The sequence below is a fragment of the Podarcis filfolensis genome, assembly GCF_964270895.1.
Source record: "Podarcis filfolensis genome assembly, chromosome: 2".
NCBI classification, from domain to species: Eukaryota; Metazoa; Chordata; class Lepidosauria; order Squamata; family Lacertidae; genus Podarcis; species Podarcis filfolensis.
Window position 1 is genome coordinate 111,353,048 of NC_139605.1, and position 23,740 is coordinate 111,376,787.

Below are 23,740 nucleotides of genomic sequence, written 5' to 3' on the forward strand. Positions count from 1 at the left end.
GTTAGCGGAGTCTGTAACCTGAAGCGTATGTAAGCCAAGGTACCACTGTATCACAGTTGGGAGTTCAGCACAATCTGTTTGCCGCAGAGCTGAGCATCAAAGGCTACCTGGGGGTCAATTCACCGTGGAGTGAAGTGCTCGCTTGGTAATGTACTTGCTGCTTGGAATAAAATCTGTAACCTTCTCACCCACTTGCGTTTGTGTTGCTTCTGAATCCAATTTGAAAAGAACCATCTTGCATTGGGCAAGACAATGTCTTCCAACTCTACAACTATCATTCTATGAAAGGGGGTTTGGCGTATTTGCAAAGAACTCAGGTGGCTTTTGCAACGAGTGGTGGAGACGGGCAAAACGCCCCCTAGCAAACAGCGCCCTCCTGAGGCCGTTGCCGTTAAAGGCTTTGTGCGACTCCTCGAGTTCTGCTATTGGAGAAGGAAGAAGCCAAATTCCCCTCTCTTCTTCCCCACCCCTCTCCTTACTCGTTGTTCCAGAGTTGCAGGAGGTGCTCCTTAATCAGGAGCAAGATGCCATCAATCCAGGTCCAGAAGGAGAAAGCGTACGAAGTAGGCTGTGGGGGAAAGGGGAGAGGAGATAAGAAGAGGGAAAGGCGCTTCGGTGAGCAGCAGGAGGAGGCAGGGGTGGCGCTTACCTTGGCAAACTGTGCCCAGGCGACTGTGCTCTGCGATGTTGCATTTGGTCCTTCGGTGGAAAGAAAAGGCAAGAAGTGAGCTGCATAATTGTTCTGACAGAAATGGGGGGTGAGGCCTGTTAGTTGACCCTTCTTTGGCACCCCCCCTCCACCACCCTTACTTCCACTTTATGGACTTGAGGGAACAGAAGATACCGTATTTTTCGCTCCACAGGGCGCACCTAGTTTTCAGAGGGGGAAATCAAGGGGGAAAATGTAATCCCCCCCGCCCAGCTCTGGGAGAAGTGGACAGAAGCGCGCAGCATGTGCTCTTCTCCCAGACCTTCTCCCTGCTTTTGCGGGAGGTGGGGGAATTCCCCCACCTCCCGCAAAAGCCCACAGTTTGGGGAGAAGTGGACAGAAGCGCGCAGCCTGTGCTCTTCTCCCAGACCTTCTCCCTGCTTTTGCGGGAGGTGGGGGAATTCCCCCACCTCCCGCAAAAGCCCACAGTTTGGGGAGAAGTGGACAGAAGCGCGCAGCCTGTGCTCTTCTCCCAGACCTTCTCCCTGCTTTTGCGGGAGGTGGGGGAATTCCCCCATCTCCCACAGAAGCCCGCAGAAGCCTCACGCTCTTTAAAGGGGCTGTGCGGCTTCTACTGGCTTTTCTAGGAGGTGGGGGAATTCCCCCACCTCCCGCAGAAGTCCGCAGAAGCCACGCGCTCTTTAAAGGGTGCGTGGCTCTTGTGGGCTATTCTATGAGGTGGGAGAAGGGACTGATGCGGCCAGTCAGTCCCTTCTCCCTCCTGGGGAAAAGCCCGCAAGAGACGCATGGAGCTTGTGTGTGGCTCTTGGGGGCTTTTCCCGCCTGTCTCCCCCCTGCATTCGCTCCATAAGACGCACACACATTTTCCCTTGCTTTTTAGGAGGGAAAAAGTGCGTTCTATAGAGCGAAAAATACGGTAACACTCTGTTCATTCTATCTTGAACAGCTACCACCAACCCTGGCTCTACATTCATGGTCACTGATGGAAAGTGGTACCTTGGTTCTCAAATGCCCTGGTTCCCAAACGCCGAAAACCCAGAAGAAAGCGTTCCGGTATCCCAACATTTTTTGGAAGCCGAATGTCCGATGTGGTTGTCAGCTATTGTTTCCGGGGCGCCTGCACCCGTCAGAAACTGCGCCTACGTTTTCAAACATTTTGGAAGTCAAACGGAGTTCTGGAACGGATTAAATTTGGCGCTTTTGTTTTTGCCATCTATTTTGCGTTTTTGAGGCTTTTTCGGTTCATTTGTTTTTGTGACTGATTGATTGATTGATTGATTGATTGTGTGTGTGACTGCGGAAATGGATAAAAGCTAAATGGTTGGGTTCTGAAAATCCAAAATAAATTAAACCACTGCACTACACTGGCCCCGCATTATCAGACTCCCCCATTACCACAGAGTTTATCTCTCAGCATCTTGAGTTGATCTGCGTTTAGGCCTCGGTCAGTAGCAGCCAAGAACTGCCAGCTCAGGACAGGGGACAGCTGGTCCCAGGTGGCAGCAGGTGGATTGCAGAAAAATAGCTGGTTCTGAGAGAAAGACAGGAGGGGAGAGGGAAAACACACACAGTGAGCCAGGCGAGACCAATTTAGGGAACAGGAGGGACACAGGGCATGAGGTTGGAGGGAAATCCGGGACGATCAAAAGCTTTGGATACAAAACTGGCCGGGACAACATCGCAAGAGTTACAAAAACCCAACATGGAACCCTGAAGGTGTTGCTACATTCCAAGTCCCCTTCACCCCACGCCCGTCGTTCGCCATGGGGCTGAGGCTGATGGGATCTGGACTTCCAACTTCTGGGAGAGCGCCATGTTGTCTACAGTGGTACCTCGGGTTAAGTACTTAATTCGTTCCGGAGGTCCGTTCTTAACCTGAAACTGTTCTTAACCTGAAGCATCACTTTAGCTAATGGGGCCTCCTGCTGCTGCTGCGCCGCCGCTACACGATTTCTGTTCTCATCCTGAAGCAAAGTTCTTAACCCGAGGTGATATTTCTGGGTTAGCAGAGTCTGTAACCTGAAGCGTATGTAACCCGAGGTACCACTGTACACAGAAGCGACTTTCATGTAGGAAGAGCAGGTTGCCTGTGGGGAAGAAAAGTCACGGGTCGACACATGTGCAAGACTGCTGCAGGCACATGCCCTGCGCAGTGTCGTGTGCTGTGGAGCACACACAAGGAATGGAGTCCGGAAATAAAAGGCGACCAGCGCCAAAGTTATTGATTGTTTCTCCAGGGGGTGTTTCCGGGTATCCTCTGAAGCATGGTCGAGGTGTGTGGGGGGGGGGTATTAATCTGCCATCTTCCGAACTGAGGGGGTCTCTACAGGCTAAACATGGGCAAGGTATCCACATCTAAATGACAGCAGTTCTATATTGGAATTCTGAATCAAATTATTATTTGCTGCTATATAATAAATAAATATAATAATAATAATAATAATAATAATAATAATAATAATAATAATAATAATAATAATAATTTATTTATACCCCGCCCATCTGGCTGGCTTTCCCCAGCAACTCTGGGCGGCTTCCAACAAAACACTAAAATACAATAACCTATTAAACATTAAAAGCTTCCCTAAACAGGGCTGCCTTCAGATGTCTTCTAAAAGTTTGGTAGTTATTTTTCTCTTTGACATCTGGCGGGAGGGCATTCCACAGGATGGGCGCCACCACCGAGAAGGCCCTCTGCCTGGTTCGCTGTAGCTTGGCTTCTCGCAGTGAGGGAACCGCCAGAAGGCCCTCAGCGCTGGACCTCAGTGTATATTTATTCTTATTCTTATTATTTATATACCACCCTATACCTGCAGGTGTCAAGAGTGGTTCACAGAATAAAACCAGAATATAAAACCACAAAGGACATAATCAAAATAAAAACAACAACCCAATAACACACACACCCCACGAACATTTTAAAAGGGCACAGGATGTCAATCAAATCAACCAAAGGTAAAGAGGGACGTTTTTGCCTGGCGCCTAAAGGTGTATAATGAAGGCAGCAGCCGGACCTCCCTGGGGAGAGCATTCCACAAACGGGGAGCCACTGCAGAAAAGGCCCTGTTCTCGTGTTGCCACCTTCCGGAAGCTCACGATGAGAAGGCACACAGAGAAGGGCCTCAGGTGATATAAGTTTATTATGTAGTATTATATTCGAATGGGTTGTTGAATATTACTTTGCTTGACATAAGTCGTTTATTTCAAAGTTATGTTTTTATTATGATTTTTTTGTATTGGATCAGATTGTTATAAGGTTATGATCTTTTTTGTGTATTTTGTTGTTTCTTCAACTTGCGAACCACCTTATGTATAGTAATTTTAAAAGGAGGTATACAAATTAAAAGTGAAATGAAACGAAATGCTTTCTGGCTAGGGTGTCAACCCTACCCCACAGAGAAGGCTTCCAAAAAAGAGAGAAGTGTAGTATGTTTCTTACCGTTGGGTTTGGACTGAACATGAGGTACCATAAGATAGAGGCCCAAGCACTGGACATCTGGTTGGTATTAGAGATGACCACCACCGGCAAAGTGGATGTCTAAGAGCAGAAAGATCACAAATCTTGAAAGAGCAGCAATAAATGTCGATCCCAGACCCTGGGCCAAATTAAAAAGGCCATCGTCCCCATATGACAAATTCTGATCTCTCCTTGACCAGTACTCACAAACTGGGGCAAAAACACGAAGAAGGCAGTCGACAGATGGGCCTAATGGATCTTCCTTCTTCCCAATCTCCTCTCAGAGCTATCTCATTCTTCTGCAGTGACAAAAATATTCTCAACGAAGATAAGTTTGATCAAACGAAGATTCGGTGATGTTACGCACAAGAGTTAGACAGGGTGCCGGCGTTTGTCAGCTGTTTCGCCCATGAAGAGTCTTGGGCTTCTTCAGTAAATTCTCTCTCACGGTTTTCATATATTTATAAATATTCACTGGTGGTACAAACCAAAACTTATTAGTGTTTAAATAAAATAAATGCTTAAGTCAAGAAAGAACTTAGCATATGAAGTGCAAGTATTGATTTTCGTATTTATATTCTCAGAAATTACAAAATGAATGTTTAAAGGTTAATCAGGTTTTGGTTGATATCACCAGTGAATGTATGTAAACAGACCAAAATCTTGAGGGAGAATTTCCTGAAGAAAGAAATTAAATATTGTAGCCAAGAAGGAATGTAACATATAGACTGTAAGTAGAGACTTTTGTACTTGCCTGTTCAGATATTATTTAGAAATTTTATTTAATCTTCATTGATATCTAACCCTTGAGCTTAACATCGCCGACACCTCGTTTGATCAAACTTACCTTTGTTGAAATCTACAGGAGCCTGGCTAAAGGAACTTTAAAGACTGAATTTTCCTTTTGGACACAATTTGAATGAGTTTTCTGTTGGTGGCTTCTTGTACCTTGTTCTCTCAATTTTTGGATTATTAATATAAGATTTAGAACGTAGAATGGTTTGTTTGGTAGTGTTTTGTGTGCTGCTTGTGTGCTGCTTACTTCATACTGGTTTACTATGAGAATTGGCAGAATAGGTTCATTTCTTCAGTAGGCTCACTTCAAGCAACCTGGCCAGTAAGAGGACTGCATTCAACCACAACCAACTCCTAACTTCATCTGTGAGGTCCTCATACCTGCAGCTGACACGTAAAATCTTGGTAGCAATAGTCCAGGATGAAAGTGATGGTGTGGAGCTCCTCTGTGACGGGCAACAATCCCTATGGGAGGGAGGGAGGGAGAATGAGAATTAGCAAAGGCAAGAGGCACACACCTAGTTGAGTCTGTTATTTCATACAGACAGATTTTTCTGGAACCTTAAAAGATTTATTGGGTTGTGAACTTCTGTAGACTAGAGTCCATCCATCAGATGCAGGAAGTGTTAGAACAACTGACTACAGTGGTACCTCAGGTTAAGTACTTAATTCATTCCGGAGGCCCATTCTTAACCTGAAACTGTTCTTAACCTGAAGCACCACTTTAGCTAATGGGGCCTCCTGCTGCTGCCGTGCCGCCGGAGCCCGATTTCTGTTCTCATCCTGAAGCAAGGTTCTTAACCTGAAGCACTATTTCTGGGTTAGCAGAGTCTATAACCTGAAGTGTACGTAACCTGAAGCGTACGTAACCCGAGGTACCACTGTACACACACTTCCAAGTACCATATTTTTCACTCTATTAGACACACCGGACGATAAGACGCACCTAGTTTTTAGGGGAGGAAAACAAGAAATAAGAAAACAACGCAAAGCAGCCTGAGCTGAGAGGGAGCGCTCCTCCATCTTCGCTCAGGAGGCTTTGCGGGGCTATCCCTGAAGCCAGGAGAGCAAGCGGGATCAGTGCGCACTGATCCCTCTTGCCCTCCTGGCTTGAGTGAAAGCAAGCCTCCTGGCTTTCCTCCCGCAAGAGCCGCACACTCTTTAAAGGGAGCGCGGCTCTTGGGGGCTTTTCTGAGAGGTGGGGGAAGGGACAGCGCCGCGCGGCTCTATCCTTTCCCCCACCATCCGCAAAAGCCAGGGATAGCTGCACGAAGCCTCCGCAGGGCAGCAGGATGAAGGCTCCCCGTGCTCTGCTAAGGCTTTGCACAGCTAAGCCAGAAGCTAGAACAGCTAGAGGGAGCGCTGCGCAGTGTTCCTGCTTGCTGTCCTGGCTTATGGGATAGCTGCGCGCAGCCTCCTAGGCAAGGGGAGCCTTCATCCCCTGCCCGGGGGGGGGGCTGCACGGCTAAGGCTCCCCCAAGAGCCGCACTCCCTTTAAAGAGCACGCGGAGTGTGTGTGCGGCTCTGGGGGGGCTTTTCCCCGCGGAAGGAGAAGGGCAGCCCTTCTCCCTCCTCAGGGAAAAGCCCCCCAGAGCCGCACACACGCTCCACGCGGCTCTTTAAAGGGAGCGCTGAGCAGAGCCTCCCGCTTGCATTCGCTCCATAAGAGGCACACACATTTCCCCTTACTTTTTATTTTATTTTTTTGTAAATAACTTTTATTAACCGGCCAATCACATCAAATTAAATCACATCACATAAATTCCGAATTACAAAGCCGAATTTTAAATTTTGTTGGGGGGACCCATATTTCAAGATCCGAAGGGGGATTCTGATCATCTTCTTGCTGCTGCGTTAATGTCCAAATCAGTCCAAACAGAGTTCATAATTCTATCCTGTCTTATCTTGCTGTTTCCACATCACACCTTGTTCATATATTTTCTCTTTTTTCTTTATGATCTCTTCTGATAGTCTCCTTAAGCCGATAAACACCAATAATAATAATAATCCTGTGTGAATTTTCCGTTCTTCCAATCCTCAAATCGAAATGGTTTCCATATATCATCTCCTTCATAGATAACATCGCTCTTTCCATCATAATCTCGCAAAACTGTCGCTCTTAAGTCCCTCTGAGGAGTTTAACCCACAATATATAAACAGCTCTATTTCTCTCTTTCTCCTCCCAGACTCAAGACCTCCAACAGAACTTCCCAATATGGCGACGGCATTTTTAACTGCGTCATTCCAAAGCTCTTATACATTCCACACTCTTCTTAAAACATGCTTTGGTTCGAAAGTTTATCTCCACACAGCCTTAAATCCACAGCTTAAGTCCTTAAAATGACATTTCTGACTCGTGAGGGGAGGGGATTCTTGTTTAATCACATAAGGAAAGAAAGGAAAGTTTTTTCCCCCTCCCCCATCAGTCATTTGCCATACGGTGTCTTGGCGTATCTTCTCATGTATTATTTTTGTCTTGTTTTATCAGAGATCTCTTCTGTTAGCAGTCTTTACTCCCCCTCCTTCCTTGAAATATGTGCATTCCTTCATCCAAATTGTTTCTTTTGAAGTTCTTGCAGCTAGGGGCGCGAATCAGGGACAGCGTCCAGGAGTGCCGAAATCCCACAGGAGGGCTTTGTGCCTAGTGCCCCCATCCCCACAAATTCGGGGGTGGTATAGGGCACAGTAGGCAAGGGCAGTCCCCCCCACCATCCTGGGGGGGGGGTTAGGGAGGCTAATTACTCCCATCATAGCCTCCAAATTACCTCGTGTGGGTCGGAGAGATGTTATTGTCAGCCATCTTCCGATGCGCCTCCTAGTGCCCCCCCTTCCCCTTACTTTTTAGGAGGGGAAAAGTGCACCTTATAGAGCGAAAAATACGGTACTTAGGTGTGTCTGTGCTAAAAAGGCCATGAAATACAGTACAATGTCAGTTTATTGTGATGAGGATGCCCCAAGCTTCCAAGCAAACTAACTCTACTGTATGCATTGTTGTATTCCCCCCCCCCACAATGCATTTGACTGTCAGTTTATTATCAAGTTGTTCTGTATTTTACAGATTCCAAAGTCCCTTCGAGACATCTTCCTGTGGAAAGTGATGGATGAATATAATAAAAGAAATAACGACAGAGCACACTTAACTTGAAAAACACTTTTCTGTCTGTACTATGTCTGACTAAGAGCCTTGGATTTCCAGCAGTCAATGGAAAACCCAGGTTGAGAGATGGCAATATTGTACCTAAGTCTGCGGAGAACTGAGGCCTTCTCTTTAAAATGCCTGTTATCAGATAAAAACCCTCTGATTACACACTAGCACGATTCTGTGCATCAGATATTACCCGCAGGGAAATCGTGATAAATCAAGGACAGCAAGCCTTATGGAGGCACTACTACTACTTCTACTAATATTATTATTATTATTATTGTTTCCTTTATGAAATATTGCGTTTAAGACACACGACAATCCAGTGTTCAACTGGATCGTTCCAGTAGCAGCTAAAATTCTAGTTGCTTAGCGACACTTGTCTCTCTGTTTTTATTCTGGCTTGTTCTCATAACTATTGTATCTTGCTTTTATAAAAAAAAAAATTAGCCATTTTTAAACTGCTGGTCTATGGCCGTAATAAACTGATTGGATCGGATTGGTGTGCTTACAAAGCCACCCCTCTAAGCCTGCTCCTCTTGAAAGCAGCAGCAATAGCACTGCTGGGAGGCCAGAAAGGAGCCACATCACGGCTGCATTGAGCCAGCCACTCTTGGGAAAGGCAAACCCACCTCACTGAGCCCTTTGCTGCCCTTGCCTTTGCCCAAACCGCTTTTCTGCTCCTTCAGCATCTGCAAAGAGAAGAAGAACCACATGTTTACAGGGCTGGAAGCAACCAGATGCCATCACGCTGGGCAGCGCCCCCTGGCAGAGGTCAAAGCTGTTCTCATGCCTCTAAGACAGGGGTCAGCAACCTTTTTCAGCTGTGGGCCGGTCCACCGTCCCTCAGAACATGTGGTGGGCCGGACTATTTTTTTTGGGGGGGGGGAATGAACGAATTCCTATGCCCCACAAATAACCCAGAGATGCATTTGAAACAAAAGGACACATTCTAAAAAGGTAAAGGGACCCCTGACCATTAGGTCCAGTCGTGGCCAACTCTGGGGTTGCGGTGCTCATCTCGCTTTATTGGCCGAGGGAGCCGGCGTACAGCTTCTAGGTCATGTGCCCAGCATGACTAAGCTGCTTCTGGCGAACCAGAGCAGCGCACGGAAACGCCGTTTACCTTCCCGCTGGAGTGGTACCTATTTATCGACTTGCACTTTGACGTGCTTTTGAACTGCTAGGTTGGCAGGAGCAGAGACCAAGCAATGGGAGCTCACCCTGTCGTGGGGATTCAAACCGCCGACCTTCTGATCAGCAAGTCCTAGGCTCTGTGGTTTAACCCACAGTGCCACCCGCGTCGCCAGACACATTCTACTCATGTAAAAATACGCTGATTACCGGACTGTCTGCGGGCCAGATTTAGAAGGCAATTGGGCCGGATCCAGCCCCCAGGCCTTAGGTTGCCTACCCCTGCTCTAAGAAGATCCATCTTCGTGCAAATGTAGACCACAAAGGGCGTCACAAGCTCAGAGGAGGAAGAACAGAGAGTGATTCACTGAGAAATGGGAGACTGGTAATCATTATTAAAATGGGAGAGGAGTGAAGCTACAGCAAATGAATGTCAAGGCCCAATTGATGGTAGGGAAAAGTCCTTCCAGCCATGCATTTGATGCTTAATCATAACCTGCCTATGAATAAGGCCAGTGGGCGTCGTTGTTGGTTTTATTTTATTTTTTGGAGGGGGGGCGTTAAAGAAATGAGGCACCAGTACTAATCTCTCCATAAAAGTGGCTGTGGGTCCTAGCACAAAATGGCTGCTATGGGGAGCAAAAATGAAGAGGCAGTGTGCTCCATACGTGTACTAAAAAAATACACACCAAGGCCCATACATTATGTTCCTCCCCACTTCCTGCCCCAGAAAGACACTTCACCAGGCTCAAGTCTTCTTCATAAATATTTAGGCCTCCCAGCAGGTCCCAGATGAGGGAATACAGTGCTCTTTCTCAGGCCTCATGAGCTAGAGTAGGGAAAGTCAATTTTTTAAAAAAAATTTAAAATTTTTATTAACATATAAAGCACATATATACATTTACACAATACACATACACAACCTTATTTTCATAACATAAAACATACCTACATTGCTCTATATAATATCTACCTATACTGTACATATCAACATATCTACACACCTACCCCACATGGACACCCACCAAGTGACTTGACTTCCAGCCGTTCTTGTTACGCTACTTTATTTTTCCAACTAGCTTAAATGCATTTCATTAATTCTTTAATCTCTTCTTCTATCTTGACTCTACTCTCCTTTCACTCTAATCATTTTCACTCAATATCTATCAGAAATTCTACTTTTTCCACATAAATTTTGATGTATTCCTTAAAGATAGCCCACTCCTTATTCACTTTTTGTACCATATCTCCTCTTATCCTCCTGTTATTTCGGCAATATGGAAGTATTCCATCATTTTAGATAACCAGTCTGTTTTAGTTGGGACGCTGCTACTTTTCCCATTTTTGGCCATCAATAACCTTGTCAGGGACGCAGGTGGCGCTGTGGGTAAAACCTCAGTGCCTAGGACTTGCTGATCGTAAGGTCGGCGGTTCGAATCCCCGTGGCGGGGTGAGCTCCCGTCGTTCGGTCCCAGCTCCTGCCCACCTAGCAGTTCGAAAGCACCCCTAAGTGCAAGTAGATAAATAGGTACCACTTTATAGCGGGAAGGTAAACGGCTTTTCCGTGTGCTGCGCTGGTGCTGGCTCGCCAGCTGCAGCTTCGTCACGCTGGCCACGTGACCCGGAAGTGTCTTCGGACGGTGCCGGCTCACGGCCTCTTGAGCGAGATGAGCGCACAACCCTAGAGTCGGACACGACTGGCCCGTACGGTTAGGGGTACCTTTACCTTTAACCTTGCCACTGTAGTTGCATACATAAATATATCTCTAACAAACTGAAAAAGATGTTTAAATTTCATTTGGAAAAAAAACCCAGAATCCTTTCTCCTAGGTATTGTGTCAGAGGAAATAAAAAGAACGGTCAGGGAAAGTCAATTTTATTCTTTTTCTTATTACTACTACTACTGTTTATTAAATTTGTATACCACCCTATATCCGCAGGTCTCAGGGCAGTTCTCAAAATAAAATCACAATATAAAATCACAAAATAAATAATAAAAATAAAAACAAGAATGGCCCAATAACCCCCCCTTCCCTAACACATTTCTTGTTCGAGCCACATAGAATGGAGGAAGAAAGTCTCAAAAATAGCTGGCCAAAATGTCTTCCGTATTTTTTTTTGCCGCACCTTGTTCAGAATTGTGTGGCAACCACAGTAGCAGGACAAAATTGGGGTAGGTGGGTGGGATTTGAGCCACAGGGCAACAGTGAGACATCCCAGAGCTCAAGACTTGAATTGTCAAGTCTTTCTTCCACCACAGCTGCACAAACACAAATTCCCATCCCAGAGCTGCAAACATACAAGAGTTTTGCATCTCCCCCATCACCAGGCCCTTACAATGTACTTGAAGTCACAGATGAGCCCCTCCACCTGGGGCCGGTCCATCACCATGGTTTTGGTGGTTGACGGCAAGATGTTGAACCTACGAAACCTACAAATGAGAGAGGGAGAGATTTTTAAAAGTGACCACGTGTGCGCACACACACATAATCTGTGAAAGCTTGTCATTCCCAGATGGCCAGTAACAAGTTTATAATCAGGTGGAGTTTTATTGTTATGCTATTCTGCTCAAGAAGGGACGCGGGTGGCGCTGTGGGTTAAACCACAGAGCCTAGGACTTGCCAATCAGAAGGTCAGCGGTTCGAATCCCCGCGATGGAGTGAGCTCCTGTTGCTCGGTCCCTGCTCCTGCCAACCTAGCAGTTCGAAAGCACGTCAAAGTGCAAGTAGATAAATAGGTACCGCTCTGGCGGGAAGGTAAACGACGTTTCTGTGCACTGCTCTGGTTTGCCAGAAGCGGCTTAGTCCTGCTGGCCACATGACCCGGAAGCTGTACACTGGCTCCCTCGGCCAGATGAACGCCGAAACCCCAGAGTCGCCACGACTGGACCTAATGGTCAGGGGTTCCTTTACCTTTATTCTGCTCAAACAGCAGAATAGGAAGCCCAGCTGCCATGTTTCCTTCTGCTCATGTGCACCAGTTCTGGGGTTCAGCTTTCATGAGCAATGACTTGGATCAAGCCTTTTCTACATCCCAGAAGACACCTCCCTGCTGCCAATTCCCCTACCATGCAAGTGAGCAAATTTCACATTGCCATCTCCAAACTGGTGTGTGTGTGTTTTGTAGAGGTATTCTGCAACATGCGATTGGATGCAACAATAATACTTTTGTGGTCAATTTGTATTGGACTGTCCAATCGCCATTCCAGTTTATTAGTTGTCTCGCGATGCCCCTCTAACCTTAATTACATTATTGCCGTTTGGAGGGGCACCTGCACTTCAGTGCAAAAAAAGCAAGATAAATAAACAACAACCTGGAACATGTTTTTTTGGTACGAAGAGTTATGGGATTTCAGCAGGAAGTTACGGGAGATGCACTGATTGGAATCAAAGCAATACAGTGGATGCTCAGGTTGCGAACGTGATCCGTGCAGGAGGCACGTCCGCAACCCGCAGCGCCCGAAACCCGCAGCGCCGCGTCTGCGCACGCACGGGTTGTGATCTGGCACTTCTGCGCAAAGCATGATTTTGTGTTTCTGTGCATGCGCATGCGCAGAAACCTGGAAGTAACCCATTCCGGTACTTTCGTGTTTTGGCACGTCCATAACACGAAAACGTGCAACCTGAAGCATCTGTAACCCGAGGTACGAGTGTATGTCTACCCTGAAACTTTTAGAGGACTGAAAGCAGGGTTTGCATATGCGCATCGCAAAAACATCAAGAGCATAAATAAGAAAGATGGCAAGAGAAGAAGAGTTTGGATTTGATATCCCGCTTTATCACTACCCGAAGGAGTCTCAAAGCGGCTAACATTCTCCTTTCCCTTCCTCCCCCACAACAGACACTCTGTGAGGTGAGTGGGGCTGAGAGACTTCAAAGAAGTGTGACTGGCCCAAGGTCACCCAGCAGCTGCATGTGGAGGGAGCGGAGATGTGAACCCGGTTCCCCAGATTACAAGTCTACCGCTCTTAACCACTACACCATACTGGCTCAAGGGGCCCAAGTTGCTGGGTAAGCAAAAGCCTGCCCCTTCCTCTGCCATGTAGGTGCCAAATCAGAACTTGTACCCCACCACCAGCCTCCCAATGGGCAAGGCTCACTATTTTCCATTGCCTTTCCACAGCTGTTGCTTACCTTTCCAAATTAGCAGCGTTCCTGTAAGAGATGAAGAAAAAAAAAGAGTTTTTAGCAGAAGATGACCCAGCCCTATGCCCTCCCCACAAGTCGCACCACTGCAATCTTCAGCCCTGCCCATGCGACTATAAAACGAAACCAAAACCAAAACCTTGGCACTTCACCAAGAGGAACCCACCGGTCGATCTCTATCTTCACCTCCATCGGGTGGTTTCGATCCAGGAGCTTCACCAGGAGCCTGAATTAAGTGGCAACAACAGTTTGTTATAACCCACGAGATCGAAAGTGGCAGGCAGCGGAGTTTCGCTCCGTAAGGGCAAGTGTGAGCCTGGCTCTGTTTCCTCCTTAAATCTCCATTTTTCAGCAGGACGGAGGATGGGAGCAAATGTAGAATTAGTGGGATCTGGCGCCACCTGCTGTTGGCAACCTTGCCACAACCCCACCACCAGGCCTCACTGACAGCAGGCCTCTGTCCTGGACCAAATCTTCCCTGCTCCCTCATTTCAAAATCCAGTGGCTTTTATTGCAATGTTCTTTGCTGAATACGTCTCTTGGATGCATCTAAGCAGAAGCCTCCTGATCCAATCACCTCTTCCATCAGGGATGGCAGAAACTGTGACCATCCAAGATGTTGCTGGCCTCCCAAGTCCAACCCCTGTGCTGGGCAGGGGCTGGCTTTGGTCTTTCAAATTTCAGTAACGCCCTGCGCAAGGCCAAAATCCGGCACCCCATTCCTCCCTCCCATTCTGCTCAATTCACTAGGTCGAAGTTGTGACGTACCGCAGTGCCCCCTAAGCTCAGTGCCCAGTGGGGTGGAAATGGCTGCACTGCCATAATAATAATAATAATAATAATAATAATAATAATAATAATAATAAATTTTTATTTATACCCTGCCCTTCCCGGTTCAAAAACCAGGCTCAGGGCAGCTAGCAACAAATTTAAAGCACTTTAAAACACTTAATTATAAAAGCAGCATAAAATACAGTATAAAAACATGAATAACAATAAAAATCAATTAGATAATCTCCAGGGCTAGCTGGCTGAATTGGTCATGCTTGGGCCAGCGAGGAGGTCAGGAGAGAATTAGCTGTGGGGTCTCAGAGAGGGTGATCTTCATAAAAGGGGAGGGGGAGGGAAGAGAAGGGAGATAAAAGACCAGGCTGAATTCAAATTAAAGGCCAGGTGGAATAGCTCTGTCTTACAGGCCCGACAGAAGGAGGTTAAATCCTGAAGGGCCCTAGTCTCATGGGACAGAGCATTCCACCAGGTCGGAGCCATCACTGAAAAGGCCCTGGTGGAGGACACAAGTGTCTCTGCCCCCTGGCCATGCTGACTGGGGCCAATGGCAGCTTGACAACAACTGGAGAACCCCAAGCTGTTTGCCCAGTGGTTTTTAATTCATTCCAAAATGGCCGCCACCTGGAACCCACTGGTGGATTAAGGACCTCTCTCCTCACCTGGCACGGACAGAGAACTTGTTGCTGGTTCTCAGCACCAGAGGCCGGCGGTTGGGCAATGGCATGGAAGGCTGAATCTCCACCACAAATGCACTGGGGAGAAAGCAGAAAGATCTTCAGCACCCACAATCTCCCCCTACTCACTCTTCCTCTCCCCTTATTCGACGGGTGCCCTCCCTTCCTCTTGGCACCTTTTCAGAAGACAGGCAATTTGCTCTTTCAGTCGCTTCTCCTGCTGGGGCAACTGGACCCGCAGGGGATCTCCTTCATAGGTCACCTTCTGGCGCAGCTCCTCTAGGGTGCGAAGCAGCAGCAACAAATGGAAGAGGTTCTCAGCACTCCCGGTGAACCTACGGTGAAGCAAAACAGATAGTAAGAGCACAGGCTGGAGGTGCAGGCGAACTTACTGCAGACCTTCCCATTGACACTTACCACTTCTCCAGTTCTGTCAAGCTAGTGTCACAACTGTCCCCAACACACGCCCGCCGCTGGCAATCTTGCCACACCGCTAGCTCTGCCAGCAGAAAGTCCCTCAGGGTATCGGAGCGGCCTAGCAGCTCGTTGATCCGATCCAGCAGTTCCTGGTAGAAAGACTGTGATTAAGTAAGAGTGTACCCACACACACAGGCCTAAGTGGGGTGGCAAAGGCGGCAAGGCATCACTGGAGAGGGTCCTACGGTCCCTGGCACAGTGAAGACATTGAGAAAGATACATACCGTATTTTTCGCTCTATAAGACACTGCGCTGCGTTCAAGAGGCTTTGCATGGCTATTGCTGAAGCCAGAAGAGCAAGAGGGATAGCTGCGCATCAATCCCTCTTGCTCTTCTGGCTTCAGCGATAGCTGCGCAGCCTGCATTTGCTCCATAAGACGCAAACACATTTCCCCTTACTTATTAGGAGGGGGAAAGTGCGTCTTACAGAGCGAAAAATAGGGTACATCACAAGGGTACAGTGGTACCTTGGATCTCAAATTTAAACCGTCCTTGGAGTCCATCGGCCGCAGGAATTTCCTGCACTCAAGCGGAACATTTTCGGCTTCCGAAAAGCATTCGTAAACCGCAACACTTACTTCCGGGTTTGTGGTGTTTGGGAGACGATTTGTTTGACAACTAAGCCGTTCGGCAACCAAGGTACCACTGTGTTTTGGGAAATGGTACATGACGAGATAAAAAAGATGTTTAAAGTGAGCATGGGGAAAAACAACCACCTTGAAGTATTTCTGTTAGGGATTTTGGGGGCAGAAATACAGTGGTACCTCGGGTTAAGTACCTAATTCGTTCCGGAGGTCCATTCTTAACCTGAAACTGTTCTTAACCTAAAGCACCACTTTAGCTAATGGGACCTCCTGCTGCCATTGCACCGCCGGAGCCCGATTTCTGTTCTCATCCTGAAGCAAAGTTCTTAACCCGAGGTACTATTTCTGGGTTAGCGTAGTCTGTAACCTGAAGCGTATGTAACGCGAGGTACCACTATACCCCCAAAAATTGTTATTTATGTATGTAACAACTGCAGCTAGGATTCTTTATGTGCAGAAATGGAAGGCAGAAGAAGTTCCCACCAAAGAAGAATGGGTAAGGAAGACGATGCAGAACGGGCAAAATTAAGAGGATCTCATGATGAGTGTTTCATGGAAGAATGGATGCCTTTCTCAGACAGTTTAAAGAAAGACTATAGTACAATGAGCTCGAGAAGAGGATTTGAGCTATGAGCCACAGAAGCAATTAGATTATAATATTGTGGCTACGATTTGATAGATAGGAGATAGGGAGCAGCAAAAGGGCAGAAACAACAACTCCAAGGAAAATGGGATGGGAAGTAAAAAATAATAATAAGAGAAAAGACGAAATTGTGATTTTATTGCATGTGTTAAAAATGTTGAAACTTAATAAAATATAATTGGAAAAGAGAGAGAGAAAGACACATACAGTTTTGGGTAAAGGGGCCCATGCTTCTTCTTACCAACCCCAATACCACATGGCTGTGCTGGATAGTGCTCAGACTCACTTTGCGGCAGCGGTTCACATTATTCACCATGTCCTGCAATGCCCGTGTTCTTTGGGCTGCAACCTCAGGAGTGAGCGTACTTCCTGCAAGAGAAAAATTGCATTTAATACCACGGGTGAGGTCGGCGGTAGCTACTTCCAAGTCAAGAAGGACCCACCGGAAGCTGCCAACTATTGCCTCGGGGAAGTTCGGTTTCTGGCGTCTCGCCAGCCAGCAAGGGTAGGCAGGAAACACAAGGCACATTACGGATGTGTTTCCTTTGTGGGTTCTTTATAATAATTTTATTATAATAATAATTTATTATTTATAACCCGCCCATCTGGCTGAGTCTCCCCAGCCACTCTGGGCGGCTCCCAATCAAGTGTTAAAAACTACAGCATTAAATATTTAAAACTTCCCCAAACAGGGCTGCCTTCAGATGTCTTTTAAAGATAAGAAAGCTGCTTATTTCCTTCACATCTGAAGGGAGGGTGTTCCACAGGGTGGGCGCCACCACCGAGAAGGCCCTCTGTCTGGTTCCCTGTAACCTCACTTCTCGCAATGAGGGAACCGCCAGAAGGCCCTCGGCGCTGGATCTCAGTGTCCAGGTGAAAGATGGGGGGTGGAGACGCTCCTTCAGGTATACAGGACCAAGGCCGTTTAGGGCTGTAAAGGTCAGCACCAACACTTTGAATTGTGCTTGGAAACGTACTGGGAGCCAATGCAGCTCTCAGAGGACTGGTGTTATGTGGTTCCGGTGGCCACTCCCAGTCACCAGTCTAGCTGCCACATTCTGGATTAATTGCAGCTTCCGGGTCACCTTCAAAGGTAGCCCCACGTAGAGCACGTTGCAGTAGTCCAAGCGGGAGATAACTAGAGCATGCACCACCCTGGCGAGACAGTCTGTAGGCAGGTAGGGTCTCAGTCTGCATACCAGGTGGAGCTGGTAGACAGCTGCCCTGGACACAGACTTAACCTGCGCCCCCATGGACAGCTGTGAGTCCAAAATGATTCCCAGGCTGTGCACCTGGTCCCATTCAGGACCAGAGAGTTTTGCTTTCAGTCGCTGTTTTGGTGTGACAGTAACTCTCTCTTTCCTTGCTTTGCAAAAGGTTCCGTCAATAAATAAGTCTTCAAAGTGCCTCAATTTAATTTTGTTGTTTATTTGTTGCCACAATAGATTGGCATGGCTAGCCCATTAGAGTTTGTAAAGGGGAGATGTGAAAGATGGAGGCATCTACAGAATCTAAGCTGGGAGATTAGAGACACCACAATGGCTCAGCGCGCACACCCACACCTGCCGGCTGTTTTTAGGCACGTGGCATGGAAATCAGAAGACAGGAAGGCAAAGATTGTGGACGTTGCAAGAGAAATCAGGGCAAGTTGTCTGTTTTTAAAAGAGACCATCCCCAGCAATTAAGGACAGCTGAAGAGAACAGTTCTCCTCCAATCTTAGCCATGTCTCTGAATACCAGTTGAAGGAAATCACAGGTGGATGGAGGACTGTGTATTGCTTGCAGACTCCCCAAAGGTATCTGATTGGCCACTGGGAAAACAGGATGCTGGACTAGGTGAACTCTTCTTGTATTCCTCACCCAACATCTGGTGCGTCTTGTAACGGAAGTCAAAGGCGTCCTGCAGATCTTCAAGATGGCCTACGGAACATTTCAGACCCTATGGAGCAGAACCAGGTGGCAGTCTCAGTCAAAGTAAGCAACTCCAAACAGGTGGGACCAGGGGTTCGCTGCCTGCATGACAACCCACCCTGAAGAGTAAGGGCTGAATAGGAGCCCACCCACTCCCACACCGAGAGCCTGTCTGTCGTCTAAACGGCCTCAGCCCAGTATACCTGAAGGAGCATCTCCACCCCCATCATTCAGCCCAGACACTGAGGTCCAGCTCTGAGGGCCTTCTGGCGGTTCCCTCACTGCGAGAAGTGAAGCTACAGGGAACCAGGCAGAGGGCCTTCTCGGTAGTGGCACCCGCCCTGTGGAACGCCCTCCCATCAGATGTCAAGGAAATATACAACTATCTGACTTTTAGAAGACATCTGAAGGCAGCCCTGTTTAGGGAAGCTTTTAATGTTTGATGCTTTATTGGGTTTTTAATATTCTGTTGGGAGCTGCCCAGGGTGGCTGGGGAAACCCAGCCAGATGGGTGGGGTAATAATAATAATAATAATAATAATAATAATAATAATAATAATAATAATAATAATATTAACAACAACCAACTCTGGCCAGACTAGCAGCTGCCTATTCCCAAAACGGGAGTGAAGGGATGCAACTACCCCTTTTTTAAAAAACAGGAGGTTGTGAGAGAAAAACTGAAGTGTGTGGGACAGGGAGCGCATTGTGATCTGTGTGGCAACAGATGTTATGGCAAGACCTCTAAAAGGCCACCTTAAAATACTGCCTCAGTAAATTCCCATGATTTCTGCCGGGGCAGCATTTGAGGGCCTCACATCAGGTTGCCGCCTCCACAACCGGGTAAATTGAGGGGGAAGTCTCAGATCACTCAGCGCTCCTGAAGGCATCAACAGGCACAAACAGGGTCTGAACTTTGCACTGGACTACGGGGACAACGGAAACGACACGTTTTCTCTTGGGGGGAGGCTGACAATCCCTTTTTCCAAGCCTATTCCAAGTCAAGTTGCAGGGGTGGGTCCCCCATTATTTACTTTTGAGGGCCCCCCTCCCAATTTCCCTTAAGCAGGGGAATGGCCTAGACCAGGATATATTTACCATAGGGGCTAAGCCATTTCAACACTCAGCCGATTTGTATAGGGCTACAGGAAGTATTTGCTATTCAGGAAAAAAGCATTTCTCTCTGTAAGCTTCGTTCAAGCTTCACATTTACCAAACCGCACGTTGGCTCTGCCCCAAGTTGGCGAGGCTCTTTTGACATCAACAGGAAATAGAGCCTTCAGTGTGATCGGACCAGGCCTGCAGAAAGCTTTTCCAGCAGAGATTCAGCAAGCGCCTTCTGTTTCAACCTTTAAACGCCTGCTGAAAACCTTTCAATTCTGGCAGGTTTACGCAGGCGATTCAGAACCCATCTTTCCATGACCGTTAGTTGATGAGCTACAGTTTTGAATTTTGTGCGTGTGCTTTTATTATATGCAGATACTGTTGTAAACGGTTTTGATATTCTTAATGATATAGTGGGATGAAGACCCCAGTCACCCACCACTTACATTTGCATCCCTCTATTTAAAAAATTACAATATGCAAATATTATGCAAATATGCTCATGCCCTGAGAGCCATCTGAACACCCAGCAACATGCCTGGGGGAAAAGGAAGCCTAAGGTAAAGGGACCCCTGACCATTAGGTCCAGTTGTGACCGACTCTGGGGTTGTGGCGCTCATCTTGCTTTATTGGCCGAGAGAGCCGGCGTACAGCTTCCGGGTCATGTGGCCAGCATGTCTAAGCCACTTCTGGCGAACCAGAGCAGCGCACGGAAACGCCGTTTACCTTCCCGCTGGAGTGATACCTACCATATTTATCTACTTGCACTTTGACATGCTTTCGAACTGCTAGGTTGGCAGGAGCAGGAACCGAGCAACGGAAGCTCACCCCGTTACGATAATGATAATGATGATGATAATAATAATAATAATATAAAAAACTAAATTAAACCCTGCAACAGGTCATGGGAGGGGAGGGGGTCTGTACAAATACACTGCATTTATATCAGCTATAGCTCCTGGCATCTACTGCATGAACAGGGTCAGGAAGAGGATCACAGCATATTGCACACAAAATGGGTGGCGTACAGGATCCGTTGAATTAACACATCCGAGAATTGGAAATCCCTGCAAATAACACTGCAACGAAAGGGAAGCAACCCAGCAGGTATTACACACGCACTCTCACCTGAATAGCCCTTCGCATATCCATGAGCCGACTCTCAATGTTGTGATGTGGGTTGAGGACCACAGAGGCACTGGGGGTAGGTTCCACCCGTGCCTGCAGAGGGAGGGAGAGGAAACAAAACAGACGGACTTGGAAACTATGCACTGGTGCTGAGGATCATCACTGCAGAAGGCACACAGAGAGAGTATGTGCCTAGGATTGCCCATCTTCTCCAGTTCCACGCACACAGAAAGCAAGCCTGTTGTAGAGCCCCAAAGGTGTCAGCCATTTTAAAGTTTCTAGCCCTCACTGTTGTGAAAATTCATTTGAAAAACAAATTCAAAAGGGATTGACCACCTGCACCTTACGTGAATACTTCCATGCTCTTCTTTCTGTCAACCACACATCACTGCTCTTATTACTCGCTTATCTGGACCATTCTTCTACTCGCTACAGTAACACCGGTGTGTGTGTGTGTGTGTGTGTGTGTGAGAGAGAGAGAGAGAGAGAGAGAGAGAGAGAGAGAGAGAGAGAGAGAAAGAGAGCGCAGATTTGGCAAACTTTCCAACGCCAAGCTCAGTTCTAAGATGCAAACTGAAAACATGGATGCAAAAAAGCAAGAAAAGGCATCTCACAGTACAATTTAGTAGCTACAATGGTTCACTTTCAGTGTAAATCAGGGATCGGCAACGTGTGGCCCATGGGCCGGATGCGGCCCACGAAGACCGTTTTACCAGCCCCCAAACCGAGCCGAGTGGTGCCGGAAATTGCGTCTGCGCACACACAGATACCAGAAATCGCGTCTGCGCATGTCCAGGCGCTGAAAATCGCTTCTGCACATGCGTGATTTTTGGTGTCTGGGCATGCGCAGAAGCAATTTCTGGCATCGCAGACATGCGCAAATACGATTTCTGGCATCGCACTGCGCCAGTCCGGGCCACGTCCAGCCCATGGCCAGTAAACCTTGCCAACTCGTGGCATAAATACAGTGGTACCTCAGGTTACATACGCTTCAGGTTACAGACTCCTCTAACCCAGAAATAGTGCTTCAGGTTAAAAACGTTGCTTCAGGATGAGAACAGAAATCGTGCTGCAGCGGCGCGGCAGCTGCAGGAGGCCCCATTAGCTAAAGTGGTGCTTCAGGTTAAGAACAGTTTCAGGTTAAGTACGGACCTCCGGAACGAATTAAGTACTTAACCTGAGGTACCACTGAACTGAAGAAAAGCATGTGCTGAGAGCAAATGATGAGAGGAAATTAAGGAGGCAGAAGTTTCCAGCAAACTAGGGCTGTGACCAAGAGACGCTGTGCCGCTCGGAAGGAGGACGAGGAGAACCGTAGCACAAGGAGCAGATACGGCAGCCCAGCATGAGCACCAAGCGACTCCACCTCCATCGTTGTGCCCGGACGCTGAGGTCCAGCGCCGAGGGCCTTCTGGCAGTTCCCTCACTGCAAGAAGCAAAGCTACAGGGAACCAGGCAGAGGGCCTTCTCGGTGGAACGCCCTCCCACCAGATGTCAAAGAGAAAAACAACTACCAAACTTTTAGAAGACATCTGAAGGCAGCCCTGTTTAGGGAAGCTTTTAGTGTTTCATAGGTTATTGTATTTACACGAAATTAAGAGACACCTGCTTCTTGGAAGAAAAGCAATGACAAACCTAGACAGCATCTTAAAAAGCAGAGACATCACCTTGCCAACAAAGGTCCGTATCGTAAAAGCTTTGGTTTTCCCAGTAGTGATGTATGGAAGTGAGAGCTGGACCATAAAGAAGGCTGATCGCCGAAGAATTGATGCTTTTGAATTATGGTGCTGGAGGAGACTCTTGAGAGTCTCATGGACTGCAAGAAGATCAAACCTATCCATTCTTAAGGAAATCAGCCCTGAGTGCTCACTGGAAGGACAGATCGTGAAGCTGAGGCTCCAATACTTTGGCCACCTCATGAGAAGAGAAGGCTCCCTGGAAAAGACCCTGATGTTGGGAAAGATGGAGGGCACAAGGAGAAGGGGATGACAGAGAACGAGATGGTTGGACAGTGTTCTCGAAGCTACCAACATGAATTTGACCAAACTGCGGGAGGCAGTGGAAGACAGGAGTGCCTGGTGTGCTCTGGTCCAGGGGGTCACGAAGAGTCGGACACAACTAAACAACAACAAATTTTAGTGTTCTGTTGGAAGCCGCCCAGAGTGGCTGGGGAAACCCAGCCAGATGGGCGGGGTATAAATAATAAATTACTATTATTTTATTATAAGCGAGTTTCTCTTACCCGCGACCCGGCCAAGGCTTCTGCGAGGATCCCTTGCTCTTCTCTCAGCAAGCCATCGATGAAGTTAGCCAGCTGCTCTGGATGATCTTGATACTTGGCCTGGAAGGAAAGGCCACAGCAAATGACCCAAAAGGACATGCAAGCATGCTGCAACAATCCGGTTACAGTACTGACAGGAGAAGGAGGTACTTCCCACATTCATTCATTCAATCATTCATTTAATCCCTGCTAGAGAAGAATGGGAATTAAAGTTAAGCGAGTACTTGGAACTCGCAAAAATGACCAAATAATTAAGGAATAAACCAATCAAAAGGAGTGGGAAGGCTTTAACACTTGTCTAATGAGACAAGGTTCAACAAGCAAAATATGGTTGTGCCTAGAATAAATCTGTAAATAGAAAAAATGTTTCCTTATACCAAGATGAGGACAGGAATTGATCAGAAGGTCAGCGGTTCAAATCCCAGCAGTGGGGTGAGCTCCCGTTGCTCGGTCCCTGCTCCTGCCAACCTAGCAGCTCGAAAGCACATCAAAGTGCAAGTAGATAAATAGGTACCGCCACGGGGGGAAGGTAAATGGCGTTTCCGTGCGCTGCTCTGGTTCACCAGAAGCAGCTTAGTCATGCTGGCCACATGACCCGGAAGCTGTACGCCAGCTCCCTCGGCCAATAAAGCGAGATGAGCGCCACAACCCCAGAGTCGGCCACGACTGGACCTAATGGTCAGGGGTCCCTTTACCTTTACCTCTCCCTGACTGCCAACTGAGAATATATTGAAGATATTAAAGATATATCTCAACGTATACAATAAAGTGGGCTTCAGTCCACGTAGGCTTTTTCCACAATACAA

General features: G+C 47.4%; 1 protein-coding gene across 1 annotated transcript in view; it reads right to left on the reverse strand.

The window, feature by feature from the left end:
- STAT2 (signal transducer and activator of transcription 2) overlaps positions 1 to 23,740 on the reverse strand; it is a 48,135-nt gene that overhangs the window by 12,789 nt on the left and 11,606 nt on the right. The window contains exons 4-19 of the mRNA XM_083599200.1: positions 22,896 to 22,994; positions 20,654 to 20,746; positions 18,371 to 18,449; positions 16,797 to 16,879; positions 15,224 to 15,372; positions 14,983 to 15,141; positions 14,792 to 14,884; positions 13,510 to 13,569; positions 13,332 to 13,352; positions 11,536 to 11,629; positions 8,697 to 8,756; positions 5,304 to 5,387; positions 4,110 to 4,208; positions 2,066 to 2,201; positions 650 to 699; positions 480 to 568 (exon numbers count right to left, since the gene is read on the reverse strand). Of these exons, the coding sequence (XP_083455326.1) occupies positions 480 to 568; positions 650 to 699; positions 2,066 to 2,201; positions 4,110 to 4,208; positions 5,304 to 5,387; positions 8,697 to 8,756; positions 11,536 to 11,629; positions 13,332 to 13,352; positions 13,510 to 13,569; positions 14,792 to 14,884; positions 14,983 to 15,141; positions 15,224 to 15,372; positions 16,797 to 16,879; positions 18,371 to 18,449; positions 20,654 to 20,746; positions 22,896 to 22,994 (1,448 nt within the window). The remainder of the gene's footprint in view (positions 1 to 479; positions 569 to 649; positions 700 to 2,065; positions 2,202 to 4,109; positions 4,209 to 5,303; positions 5,388 to 8,696; positions 8,757 to 11,535; positions 11,630 to 13,331; positions 13,353 to 13,509; positions 13,570 to 14,791; positions 14,885 to 14,982; positions 15,142 to 15,223; positions 15,373 to 16,796; positions 16,880 to 18,370; positions 18,450 to 20,653; positions 20,747 to 22,895; positions 22,995 to 23,740) is intronic.